This window comes from Chenopodium album, chromosome 17, assembly GCF_948465745.1.
Source record: "Chenopodium album chromosome 17, dcCheAlbu1.1, whole genome shotgun sequence".
Lineage (NCBI taxonomy): Eukaryota > Viridiplantae > Streptophyta > Magnoliopsida > Caryophyllales > Amaranthaceae > Chenopodium > Chenopodium album.
The window spans coordinates 6955988-6971131 of NC_137850.1; the positions used below are offsets into that span (position 1 = coordinate 6955988).

At 34.8% G+C, this 15144-nt stretch overlaps 1 protein-coding gene across 1 annotated transcript; it reads right to left on the reverse strand.

Annotated features, from left to right (window-relative positions):
* Window positions 1-1705: 1705 nt before the first annotated feature.
* LOC145587529 (uncharacterized) lies at window positions 1706-9167 on the reverse strand. The gene is made up of 8 exons (XM_081644268.1): window positions 9049-9167; window positions 8680-8858; window positions 8415-8512; window positions 6532-6636; window positions 4468-5673; window positions 3367-4005; window positions 3055-3277; window positions 1706-2623 (listed from the first exon to the last, which is right to left on the reverse strand). The coding sequence occupies exons 2-8, from the start codon at window positions 8738-8740 to the stop codon at window positions 1980-1982; spliced, it is 2976 nt and encodes a 991-aa protein (XP_081500394.1). The 5' UTR covers window positions 8741-8858; window positions 9049-9167; the 3' UTR covers window positions 1706-1979.
* Window positions 9168-15144: the final 5977 nt, after the last annotated feature.

A 15144-nucleotide genomic window follows, 5' to 3' on the forward strand; every position in this document is an offset into this window, starting at 1 on the left:
TTTCAAGTTTGGATAGGTTTTATAATATAGGAGTTCCAAATCACACCACAATTTGAGTAAAATATCAAATTAATTCACAATTTATATGCAATTTGAAAAAAAAAAATTATATAAGAATCTTGGTTTTTTGTTGTGATTTATACGTACAAGAACAATCCTTCAAACAAAAGGCAATAAGACGATTAAAATTAAAGATAATTAAATTGAAAAAAAAAAGGTACAAGCATAATAATCACCATTAGTAGAATTTCAATTAATTGCTAATTAAAAAATAGACAAGGAATATTTATAATCCAACAATCCGCGTATAAATGTATATTTAATTTATGACAACAATATTACAAATTTACAAGCAAAGAATGAGAAAAGTGACAAGCTAATCCATAATTATTGGATAATTATTTTAGTAATTAAAATGTGAGAAAGTTAATTTTTTAAGATAATTTTTTAATTTAGTACCATATCATACAACTGGTAATTAATTTAAATACGAAAATAAATTTATTTTTAACATGATCACACAATAGAAGTGTAGGCGAGTAGAAATGGAAAAAATAAAGGTTTTTCAACATGACAAACAACATGTATTTCTCAAGGGCTCATTGTTGTCATTTTGAGTAGGTATGTGGGGTATTTTGAATTTTCAGCCATAACAGAAGTTAACAATTTCCTAATTTCGTGAATTTCACAGAAATTCGAAGAGCTCTTCAATGAAGATTTCAAAAGCTTCAATGGAGATTTCAAAAGCTTAAGGTCTGCTTTGATGGAAAAACAAAACACCCTTAAGTCTTAACGTTTTAGGGTTGACCATGTCCTTTATTTCTCTCTTTGTTCTTAGGGTTTTTGTTTAATTTGATAGCGAAGCAACCATAAATGTGGTGGACATGTTGGTGGAGATGAAAGATGCCAGAAATGTTGAAAACGGTGGTGTTGGTGGACAAAAACTCAAGCTTTTTCAACAGAGTTTATTGTAGGAAGAGGAGGAAGAAGAAGAGTGAAGATGGATGGGAAGTAAACGGTGTTATTTGAGCAAAAAATATAAAATATTGATAAATGTACTCTTATTCACATTTACACCAATAGAGAAACATCTCATGTTTCTCAATGGAAAAATTGGGGCTCGCTCATGTATATGTATCAAGTGGATTTTGTTTTTTCCACAATAAGAATATTTCAAATTACATAAGTGTATGATGAGTAATAGTGTTTTTTGAGTTGAAAACATAACCAAATAAAGCATTAACATTACCAAGTGTTTGAATAAAAGGTTTGGATAATAATTATCATTACCTAGGGATAAAATAGAGTTGGGTTTAAGTGATAATGTGATACTTTTTTATGATAAACCCAAACAAATAAAAGGTAAGAGTTAAATGATTCTTTTCCTTCCTCTTATTATATGTTTTCGTTACCAAACAAATAAAAATGTAGTAAGAGTTTTCTGAAAAACAAAATTCAATTTTGATACGGAATACATAGTTGTTAAATTCAAGTATTCCTACTTCATATAAGTATGCTACATACAAGTACATTTCCTTCTCAGATGAAACATAATTTTACATGTAGTTCATATTGGATCAATTTAGATATTATAGTTGTAAATTCTTGTTCAGACCCATTTTTTTTCCATTTTGGGGCGTTTTTAAGGTTGTATACATTTTTGACATACCCCTAATGAGTGCACTCCCAAATCCCAAAACCCAAATTTTAACAAAATACGAAGTATATTCCAAAAGCTAGAACACTAGCTCAAACACGGTACACCGGAAGAATCTTGCATAATATGAGTGCACCTATTTCATTTCAAATTAATCACAATTAGTTACATTAGCTGCTAACCTATAGCTACAATAGCAGTGGACTGCATACAGCTTGCAGACCCAGAGAATACTATAATTCTTAATCCCAAGCTGAAAATAGAATCTAAGTTACAACAAATTGAAGGTTAGGCCGTTAGGGTACCAAGAATGTCACGATATTTAGTCGTCATCAGATAAACAGACCACGTCTCCATTTTGCATATTAGATGAAGACGGTTGCACATTCATTGCTTCTTCAACTCGGGATATGCCCCAAGACTCAGAACTTCGCACATTATCTGGCAAAGAGGGTACGTTGTTAGAATGAAGATTTGCATCATGCCGCCTTGTAATATCCATTAGCAACTGTGTTGCACTCAAGGATAAGCTAAGTGGTGTACCCCGTCCCATAGAGTCTTCTTGGCGAGACTGACCACGAGAGTTTAGCTGTACTGGTGCTGCCAGTGGAGGTGGCTGTGGTGGGAGCTGCAGTGCTAAGTTAGAAGTTGGATTGTTAGGTGGCTGTGGCACCAACGCATCAGAAGACATACAGCTGGAAGAAATAGCAGATGAAGCAGATCTGAAGGGCTGTATATGAGGGGCTGGGGCACGTGCTTCACACCTAATTAGTTGCTGTTGTCCTGCAGTTAGTGCTACAAGGTCGACATGAGAAATTCTGGCTTGAGCACTTAAGGTCATAGAGGGATGAACAGCCCGTAAAGGTGGTGTAGCACTAGGTGGACCACTGGAAGGTGACGTAGCAGGAGAGAAAGGTCTTGTAGAACGTAATTGTGAGGCAATCTCTACAGAACTAGAAGAGTTACCTGTAATATAAATTACTGTGAGAAGCAGACAACAATGAAATCAACTATGAAGCACCACCAATAATAAAATCAGGAAAGTGTGTAACTACAAAGTAATACTGCCGCCTCAATATCATCGGTCCTCTTGACTTCAACGTCAAAGTTTTATAATTTTGATTTCAAGGTCAAGATTCTTCAAACATTGACGGCAAAAACAAAGGAAAAAGAAGAAGAAGAAAAAAAAAACCAAGATTATGAAGGGATCTTAGTAGATTTGTTATCATGTGTATTTTCAACTTTTACAACTTCTATTACTCTCTCTCTCTCTCTCTCTCTCTCTCTCTTTCTCGCTTTTTTTTTTTTAAAAAAAAAATTAATTTTTTTTAAGAGGGGCTTTCTCATTTGACCCTAAATTAAACAAATGTCATTTGTAAAGCAAAAAAATTAATTACCTAGTTGTGGCATCCTTGTAGCTGCCTTATAGTCTATGCATTTAGATCGAAAGGCCTCAGCCAGCATCTTATGCATCACGACCTTGTTCTGACATGTTTCAAGATCCTTACTTTTAAGTGCAAATGATGCCTCAGCTTCATCAATCTTCTTGTCATAGTTTCTCTTAATTTGAGCAACAAGTTCCTCAATTTCTTTATCACATTCTGATTTCAACTGTGACTTCTGCAAGGCCCGGTGGGGAAAAATAATTAAGAAAGGCAGACATAATAAAAAAAAATGGAAAAGAAAACGAAGGCAATGCATGCACTAACCTTTTGCTCATGAATGGTCATCAAATTACCCATCTCTCTACGTATTCTATCTACTTCAGATTGAAGTGGATCAAAATGATTGGGTGTTGTAACCAAAGAGTTAGTAGGCATTTGCATTCGATTTGCATGGCTGGAATGTGCAGGGACAGCTCCTCTTGCTACTGGTGCATTAGTTTCATTCGGGATGAAAAAATTTGCAGGAACTACATGAACAGGCATCTGTGAAACAGCTCCACCTAAGACGCGGCCCCTATTTTGATCTTGTTGACTTGGGGTAGTGGTATCCACAATAAATCCATGATTTACCATTGGCTGAATATTAAGCCTACCATTTGCAGCCACTCCCATTTGATCTTGATGCCTTGGGGTTGTGGTACCCACAATTGATGTATGATTTCCAATTGGCTGAATATCAAGCCTGCCATTAGGAGCAACTCCCAACTGATCATTGTAATGTGTAACCCACTCATTGAACAAAGCCTCGATAGAAGAGCGTGCTTCTTCTTCATTATGCAAAAGGTCAGATGGCACATGATTGGGACGATTTAAAGATGATGTATCACCTAAAGGCGTAGTATGTGTCCGGGTAGCAGGTCCTACTTGCTCTCCCACTCCAATACGAGATTCATCTCCAAGCCCCTAACCAGATAATAACAGTAAAAGAAGTGAATAGGAGATAATAAAAGGAAAGGAGAATAGATAGTAGCCAATTGCCCCCACAATCACATTCTGGGTGCAAGGCTAAAAATTACTCAGAATGTTTTTTTTTCTTCTTAAATCATTTATAAAGATAATAATGAAATGGTCCCTAATGACCTGAGAAATGCAGCCCTTTGTGCTAGGTGAAACTCAAGTCCAAAATACACAACATAAATGACTGACCAATTCACGTATGTATTATAGAGACCTAGGCAGAACATCTTGTGACAGAACTCAGATAATTAAAAACATTGAAGAAGGGAACAGAAAGTAGAACAGCAGAATTGGAATAGAAATGAGAAGATGCTGAAATTAACACACCAACCCGGTCCACCCCTACCCCTAACCCCATCCAAAAAAAAAAAGAAGAAAAGAATTATAAGGACAGAAGATAAAGCAAACCTGACTCATAACAGCATTTGGGTGCTCCGTGAATGAACCAATTGGAGAGATCAATGGCCCTGTTCTACTGGCTCCATTAATTTTGTTGCTTTCTACAGCAGTCAACCTATCTACTATCACGTCATCTATTTGATTGGTATCTTTCTCAATCTGTCCAGTAGGAGCAGAAGGCTGTTCAGGTGAACATGTACTAGTATCAGGCCTATTAGGTGCTGGTACGCTCTCTATACCAGTTATAGCATTATCATTCCCACAGTTTTCTATCTGTTCATTTGTATTCTCCGGATTTTCAGCTTCTCCCTCAGAATTTTTCTGCTTTGGGAGGTTTCCATTGATACCTCCAGTTCCATTTGATTCTTTATCTAGTCCAATAGGTCCCTTAGATGCTGGTATATTCTCTATGGATGCTACAAAATCATCATTTGAGCAACTCACTCTCTGCTCATCTGTATTCTCCGGATTTCCATCAAGTACAGATGCTATTACTTTCGTCTTGAAACTTTGCTGCTTTGAGAGGTTCCCATTGATACCCACGGTTCCATTTGACTCTTCATTTGATCCAATAGGTTCAGCAAGTTCAGAATTTACTCCATTCTTACCATCAGGTTCATCCGAAAGCTTATGGCACCCCAAGGAGTTAATTCGTTTCACATACCCAGCTAGCTTCTTCTCTTCTAAATCCTTTTCAGCCTTTTGCCTAACTTCAAGCTCTTCATGTTTGATGGATTTTTGTTTTTCTAGCTCTTCCCTTTTCTTAGCATGATCATTATCCAAGGCCTTTAACTTATCAATTCCAATTGAAGAATTAGCGTAAGTATAACGAATAACGGTTGACTCTGCTTTACACCGCTTTTCTAGCTTCATCGTCAACTCCTCCCAGGATTTTTCAAATTTCTCAAATTCTTCATAGTGTTTATTTTTTAACTTCTCCATTTGCCTGCCACATTTCATTTCAACCTTCTTCATATGTTCCTCAAGCTCTACAGTTATATTTTTCAGGTTGCCTAGTGGCGATTCTATAAAATTTCCTTTGGAATCTGGATTTTTCGTTCTCAAACATATAAAATTATCCATTGTTGGCTTCAACCTTGAAATTATTTTCTCAGTGTCACGTTCTAAGCAATTAAAGCCCAACCTTTCTCTGGCAATGGTAAGTGACTTTTTGTGATTAATTTTGTACTTCAGTTCCTCAGCTGCAGTCCAACACTATTAATGAAAGCAAATCAAAGTGAGCAAAGAAAATAGAATCATTCTAAAGAAAAACAAAAACAACACAAGAATATTTACTAAAGCAGCTTAACAATTTTGGAGGACCACATATCTTTAGATGAGACTACACCAAACCTCTCTTGAATTACAGAGAGCAACACATGACTACAGATTCTCTAAATAAATAAATTATTCTAATATACGAAGCTTTTTGCTTTTTAATTGTTGCACCCTGTAATCATACATTTGAATTGATCTTGTATTGCTATTTCCTTGGCAAAGATTTCATGTAAATTTCCATGAAGAATGCATAAATGCTCCTAGTAAATATACATAACACAACTAAACAATACTCCACCAAAAAGAATGCAACACTAAAAAGTTCCCTTGGTGCTATTTGGGAAGATAAAGAAATACAATAACTTGAATATTTTGGAAATTAATCAAATGGCAAGGCAAAGCCCAGGTAAATCCTTTTAATTCAATACAAATATGAACAAGGGTTTTAAAGATAAAAAATGTCAAACATGGCAATATGACACAAAATAATCTCATTCTATTTTGGCCACCCAATTCAAGGAAAATAAAAAATATAAAAAATTACAAGTGTTCTCATATAATCTAAGGATAGGGATGGAATTAGAAGAAAAATCCCACAGCAGACAAGGAGGATTACAGCCCACTAGGGACTCTTTGGGATGAGGATTCCCTTATACAACCCCCCTTTCCCTCCCAATGAGTCTGAACTGCAAAGCTGGACCAGATTGACTTGTGAGAGGTGCCGATTCATTAGGGTTCTTCATACCTTTAAAATAATATATATTATAAAAAAAAAAATAAGGAGGCAATACATACCACTGAGAATAAGAAAGCTTGTAATGTAGTCTCAGGTTCTCTTGTGACTAGATAATTTTTCACCAGATACTCGAGAAATTGCTCAGCCAATCTTTTCACATTATCCTGCACAAAATTTAAAATTCAATCACACTATCATTACTAGATTCTCACAGTCTATCATTTAAATGTAAATATAATTGTATAGTCACTGCAGATAGACATTTAACCTCTAAATAATAGAAATCCCTTTTGTCTATTCTACCCAATTTCAAGTTTGATATCTATCCTTTGTTCCAAATTAGTTGTGTTGACTTTTGACACGATTCATATAATTTACTTTGAATAACATTTGTGAATTATAGATACGTAAAAATAGTCATGTTAATTAAAACTAAAGTTTTAGTATTTTTCACAATAGTATAATTGAAGATATTTTTGATTGAGTTTAAGCATTGGCAAATGTGATAAAAGAAACGTATCAACTAATTTGGAACGAAAGACATAAAATAAGCGATTTCATTCAATGTTTGATTCAAAGATATACGCTAACCAGACCCCCCCCCCCTTTCCTCCCGAAGCTCATTTCCATTATGTTATCTAGCAAAACACACTACCTCCCGGGCATAAGGCATATTTTGAGGTACAAGGACTCTTATTAGTTTAGCTAACGGCTGTGGACTATGACAACGGGAGCAAGAATGACTGGACTAACTCGAGAAATCGCTGATGTCAGTGATGAGCTTACACTGACATCAAGGCAAATCATGATTATCTCTCTCAAATTTTATCCACTTAACATATATTCTTGAAAAACAATAAGCTGGACCAATTAGTAAAACATACCAACTATTGTACTACATTTCATCCCACGGAAATGTTTTACGGACACAGTAGAAAAGGAAAAAGGCAGCACAGGCTTTTGAAAACAACATATAAAGGTCAAGTTGCCAAGTTTCCAGTCATTAGCCCTAAAGACTACAACTAGTAATCTAACCCCTCTCAGAGAAAATACTCCACTTTTCAGGTATCTCTCTTGGTCTCTCAAATTTTTCCTCACTGTCAAACTGCAAATCCCAACTTAGGGTAAACTCTAACAGTTACATTTTCTTGTATGCTGCCCAGAACAAGGGTCTATAAAAAAATATATATATGTTTATAGTAGATTAATAGGTTCAATGCTTAAATTTAAACCTAGACTAGAGTATTAGTGTTAAGTTTTGACACAAATATGATCCAGGACTACCATATAGAAAATTCTCTCAAGTCTCTTCCCTTAACCTTAACAATTCCATCACTTTGCCACCCTTCCAACCTCCTAACTAACTAGTGCATCACCCCATCTCAATCTTAAAATGTCCGAACCACCTTTGACAATTCATCTCCATCTTATTTAAATTGTAACCTCTACTTTCTTCCTGATTATCTCATTCCGCAATTAATTCCAACATAACATCCCGTTATACCCTAAACAAGATGATACAACTCATCCAAATCACCTACTTCCTCCGTTTCACAAATATTGCAACAATTACCATTTTAGGAGGTTTCACAAATATTGCAACATTTCCCTATTTGCACATGCTATCTCTCTTTCTCTCTCCTCATCACATGAGTCTATATCTTTATTCTTGTCTATCTCCCTCCTCTTCCTAAAAATCCGTGTCCTATCCCCATGTTGTATTAATTGGGGAACAGAGGAAGTATTACATAATAATTAATAGGGCATAGCATCAAAAAAAGGATAAGAAAAGAAAACATGTTTTGCAAGATCTAATCAAGATATCCCAGAAAATTATGCAAGAGAATACTTCCCATCAAACAGCCACACATAACATCAAAGCATTATAAAAAAATATCTACAACACATGCACCACTTTCTCAACTCCGTACTAAAAGCATACCTCAAGTAGCAGAGCTTCACAAAGGTCTAATAGAGTTGGCTTCAACAGTTCAAAAAGATCCCCCAGCTGGTTATGCAGAATCTCTACATCACCACACTCTGCAATAGATATAGTCTCAAGGTTACAATTGAATTCGACAAACAAGGTTGTATCAGCATTTACATAAAAATAAAATTGTTTACACTGGATGCTAAAATTAGTTACTAGGGTGATCCAAATTTTGATGCATTATGAATCAATAATATAGAAATAACTGAAAATATACCTTGATGCTCCGTGCTCCCGGAATCTTGTTTCTGTGGCCTTGGTTCAGTTTGCTGCTTCATCACTATGAACTTCTGAAGGAGACTCCTCAGAATAATGGACACGCTTCCTGTGTCTTTGAGATGAGCCCGTAAGATACTTCCACTGAGGCTGCTTTAATGAAATCATTTGCAATACTTCCTAATAAACAAATATTCACAACATGAACCAAAGAGTACAAATCAAAATCAAATAGTAAACCCTTAGTACAAAAGATCCTAACTACTACATAAAAAGGAGAAATTGGGCATTGCCAAGAAATTAATCTAAGAGTATATGATTGAAGGATCCATTAGAAGACAGAGAGAAAAAGCAGGACAAAGTTACCCACAAGAGATTTCCAGCAAGTAACAACAGTCCAGCAATAGCATTGCCCTGAATCCTAATTCATTATAACAGATAATTAGGGATCCCAAAGAATAGCTTTAGATGCTAAAGAAAAACCAGACTACATATATATGCAATGTGAAGTGATCATTACAGATGTAGATGTTAGTAGATAAGCAAATTAAACGAAAGTATTTATCTCAATGTTGTGTAGACCAATTGACAATTGCCGCGTCGTGGTAAACCACTGACCTAAAAGACGATTCCGCGCTACCCCGGTGCAGTAGACATCAAGCGGCCGCCCTCCAGGATAAGCACGGCGCCGAAATTTGTGTGCACTCACAAACCCGACTGGAATTCAGAATACTTGCCCAAAAACCGAAGGGATATATTTTAAGAGAAGGTAAGAAGTTAAAGATGGATGGTTTTGTTGTCATATCTTTCGGAGGTGAATAATGTTGATTTATAAGGCAATGGAGGGAGTAAAAACAACCAGCAATTAAGGGGAAATGGTCATCAATCAAGTGGTGTAACATCCATCCATTAATCCCCAATAAGAGCTAGTTTTAATCAACATTAAAAGGGTAACAACTAGTTTTAAGTAACAACATTAATCAGCAATAATGCCCATTAAATTAGCAATAAGAGGAAGCTAAAATTAATGGATTCCAATAGCCATTAAATCCCAACAGTCAAAAGAATTAACACCGTAACTTTCTTGGTTTTACTTCAAGAACTTCCAACAATCCCCCACAGGTTCGAAGAAGTGAAAAGAAAGAAAGAGAGAAAATTGGTTTTGGGCAAAACAAAACAATTGCATAAGTGTCAATGTCTCGCGACTTGAATTAACACATAGTGGACATCAAGCTATGATCCCACCTACCAAGTGACCTTCGTCTTGAACTTAATAGGGAGTTAGGGACCCGTCACTTTGAGCCACACAATTGAACATGTATAATATTCTGAAATTCCGCGAATAAAGGTGACGCATTATACTGGCCATACGTCCAGCCTGGATGCTCATAGGTGCTCTAGAGTATTAGCCCACCCAATACTCATAGGAAGCGGCCACACTTCCACACCTAAGTAGGTGAATCCCATCAAGTGTGAGCTACAACACACCACCAAAAATATGGATATGGGTTCATTAAGAGCCATTTGCTCATCCTCTTTCCATTTGTAGCAAGCACAAATCAAACATCTAGGGATGGACAAAAATAAAATTTTGTGCTTCCGAATTATTTCATAATGTTCCCCTTTGAACTCATGATGAGTAGGAGTTGATTACTCATAATTCATACTTTGGGCTTTTAGTCCCATCCCTTCCGATGTTACCAAAACTAGTTTTGTACAAGGCCTTTACTTAACGGATCCGTAACATATCTTTTAGACTTTTTCTAGTCTAGTGATATCACCCTATTCGACAATTTATCTTTGACATCAACCATTATAGGCATGGTTCAATCAAAAGTAACCACGACCTGCAAATCACAAGGAATTCTCCTTCAATGGGACATTTGCAAGCACATGTGCTCATAAGAGCCATATACCCTTGACCATCTTGCCTCATAACCTGTCAATTCAAAAGCAATAAATTTAGATTATTCCAAAACAAACATAGCAAAACAAGGTTGCTTTGCACAATTTCCAAAACATAGCTCCACCACTTAGTGGTGCAGACATAACCGCTTGAGTTTGAACTCATCGTCGAACTCCAATCACTCATGGAAACTTGCAATAGTGCAAACTCTAATCTTGTGTACTTTTCAAGTACCTATGCAACCTCCTCAAACCGATCTAAAGATCATTGCTCGAGTTAAGAGTATACTTTCTTAATCTACTTACATAATAAGCAATAACAGACTAAGAATAGTTCCCAAGAAACATATCAATACTAAATGGACACAATTGCTCCCATATAATCAATAAATTCAAAAAATTTATCTGATAGCAATGACTCATCCAAATCAAATTTTTAGCCTTAAAGACTTCTAACGAGAACTCGGTGAATTAGCAACACAATCCACAAAAGAGATATTAAGCATCACAATCCCAGGAAAAAGATTGTAATATTCTGCACATAGTTAGACATAATCTAACTAATATTCAATGACTTCTTCCATGGAAACAATCACTCATGATATTCCATTGATTTAAAGTAGATACTCTAAAGACATAGAGACACCAAAACAAATTTGTAAGGCAAACACCATCAAATTAAAACCCGTCTTTAGCACAATTAATCACTTTCAGGCTTTGCATTAAACAATAGAAAACTCTAACATTAATGTGCATGTTCAGGCTTTGCTCAAAGAAGAAAGAAAGACATATGGCATTCCATTGTGCATATCTAATCACTTGAAACATAGTGCTTACAAACATATATATATGCTCAAAGACAAATTATCCATATAAAGGATCAATCAGGCTCAAGATAAAATTACTCCAAGACTCGCATAAAAAGTCATGAACTAAAATGCAATTACCAAGCAAAAACTGAGCCTAGACTTTGAGTCCAACACTAATTCTTTATTACTTCCCCCACATTGGACAACAAAGTCCGATTCAAATCAAAGCCCTTAGCAGTACGCCTAAAACCTACATTCTCAATGAATGAAACTCCCTCCAAAATTCACATGGGGTCTTTAATGATGACATAAACTCCTTATATAGAAATTTTATAAGTTCAAAAACTTATAACCCCCACATGAAAACATAAGGTCCAAATCCAAAAAAAATCACAACTATGTCATAGAACCTGGGTGTAATAACATGAGTAAAAATAGATTTTTGAAACATTGAATTAATTAAAGATAATAATTCAACAACACTTCAAAATATTAATTCTCATGCCAACATATGAAATTTAGGGCGTTTACAAATTACTCATGCCTTATCCATAAAGAATTATAACACAATAAAGAGTTATAGGCGGTAACACTAAACCATCATAAAAATTGGAAAAAATTGTAGTCTAATTCCCAAAATATACTTTACTTGAAAATTCTCCAAAGAGAAAGTCATATAATATCCTTACAGAAAAATTATCATATAATTTCCCTTCACAAAACTCAACTAGTTTGAGAATTATAAATTTTACACATGTTAATGAAATACCGAAAATAAGGTAATGAATCAAATGAGAACAAAGCTTCTCAATACGAGTATTGAATATCATGGGTTCAATCAATTGACATAGTATACCTCAACTCCGATCCATACTCAACACCATACATGAATCATGCTAAAAAGTAGTACTCGGAGTACATACATGCACCTCAAAAACATGTTAAAAAACATTGCTCAAAACATCCTACTGAATAACAAGTTAATCCATAAAATGTAGAACCAACAAATTAAAGGTAACTGATTATATGCAATAAAATGTCATATTCATAAAATATCGACATTATAACTTTAATTTCTATTAATCATTCAACAAATATTTACTTGACAAATTCAACATTCAACATACTTTGTCAACAACCACAAAAGCATATTTCGTCAAGATGATTACTAGGAATTAATCCAAATGATAAACATAATATCATGAGACTTGGTTTAGAATGAACCTCCCTTGAATTAAATCAAGTAACATGTGTGAGACCTCTATGAGATGTCCAACCGTCTTCGTTGTAAATAAGGGCCTCAAGATGTCATCATAACTTACTAATTTGAGCAGCTAGTGAGAATCCAACCGTTGAAAAATAAGCCTCATGTGTCCCAAACATGCTCCTAAAATTTCAGCCCAAACCGACCAAGGATGACCTTTGATCGGGGGTCATCTTTGGGACTGCTCCCGGAAATCCGCGAATAACAAACAAGTCCTAAAATCTCAAAAATATAGCATAGGCATTAGAGAATATCAACAAAAACTCCACAAAACAATGAGATTTAGGAAACATTATAACACTCCGTCATGTTATTATATAAGATTGCAACTAGTTATATTGCACCATATATTCAACAACATAATATCATTGATAAATTAAAATAAAGTAACCCATATTACAATATTAGTAATATGTACCAAACAAATCTATTCAAATTATTGTAAAGTACCAAGTACAATCTTATGCATAAGTACATAACATAAAGCAATCACTCAACCATTTAAGAAATATAATCAATTTAATAATTAATTGGAAAGCATCCAACAAAGTGAAAAAATAATGATAACAATCATCTCAACAATACAACCTTCATTGCAGTACTATAATACAATACTTCATAAAAATTCATGAATAATAATACAAATAACATATGCTTGGTATTATGGTATTACTCAAGAAAAGTCCCCGCAAAAAGTTCAGAGGATAAAATCCCATTATCCCAATCATAATATGAAATTATTACATCATCAGTCTAACAGTATATTTACGCAACATAAAAATTGCTCCATAAAAGAAAACTATCCTAAATAATAAGCCAACATTCACAATTCTCAAAACTTTAGCAAAAAATTAAATTCTTAAATTCAGCCAACCAGCCACTGCAAATTAATAATCATAGATATAGCATGAAGACAACCTATAAGCAATACTATTATAATCCGTAATAAAGATTGCTTGATAAATCATGATAGCAACAAGTCAACAACAGTATACTCAATAAAATAAATTGGTCAGAATGCAATCAAATCACAACATTGTCTAAATTTGACATATCAAAAATTCAAATATTTAGAAATCATATCAATCGTCTTTTAGATTGTTCGTAGATAAGCAAATTAAACGAAAGTACTTATCTCAATGTTGTGTAGACCAATTGACAATTGCCGCATCGTGGTAAACCACTGACCTAAAAGACGATTCCGCACTACCCCGGTGCAGTAGACATCAAGCGGTCGCCCTCCAGGATAAGCACGGCTCCGGAATTTGTGTGCACTCACAAACCCGACTGGAATTCAGAATACTTGCCCAGAAACCGAAGGGATATATTTTAAGAGAAGGTAAGAAGTTAAAGATGGATAGTTTTGTTGTCATATCTTTCGGAGGTGAATAATGTTGATTTATAAGGCAATGGAGGGAGTAAAAACAACCAGCAATTAAGGGGAAATGGTCATCAATCAAGTGGTGTAACATCCACCCATTAATCCCCAATAAGAGCTAGCTTTAATCAACATTAAAAGGGTAACAACTAGTTTTAAGTAACAACATTAATCAGCAATAATGCCCATTAAATTAGCAATAAGAGGAAGCTAAAATTAAGGGATTCCAATAGCCATTAAATCCCAACAGTCAAAAGAATAAACACCGTAACTTTCTTGGTTTTACTTCAAGAACTTCCAACAGTAGAGTTATTAATGTAATGTTTACCAACAAATTACATCAATCAATCAATGTTGGTTAATCTTGATGATTAACATAATTTGTCAATCTTATGCTCCACCTCAGATTTTGTGGCCCCCACTTGATGAATTAGTGACATTTTGTTTGACGCCGTAACCGCAATTGGGTTATTTGACATCAACCATTGAAAAGCTTCCTCCTTCTTGCTCCATTAATGCTTGATCAAACTCCACCGAACCATTGAAGTGAGGTCGGCGACGAAGAGTGGAGATAAAATATGATAGTAGTTGTGATGATGGTGGTGGTGGAGTGATTTTGCGTTTGAAGTCGCCAATCGAGTGAGCTCTTCTCTTGGAAGTTTGCCTCCATTGTTGAGAGACAGAGAAGAATGAGGAGAGAGAAAGTTGGATGGAAAATGTTGTTGTTAACGGTGTCATATTACGGTCACCTGGAGTAGCTCTGTAATTTTTGTCTCTTAATTACGGAAAAGGCTACACATACAATCAATGTATATGGTTTCCACATATAATTTGACATGGAAGCTTTTAATTGGTTGTTCAATTGGGCCCAAATTCCACTAACTTTGAAATTTTGTTTGAATTTCAAATGAAATTTTTGATTAATTTAATATTTGAAATTCAAATTATTTTTTATTTCCAATACACATATTTAATTTATGAAATTATTAAAAAAAATATTGTTCATTTTTCACCACCATGAACAATAAACCTTACAAAGCAAGGGCCATGGAGGTTGAAAAAAAAACATGAATTTTTGTTTTTGTTAAATTATACATTTCATCCTATTCG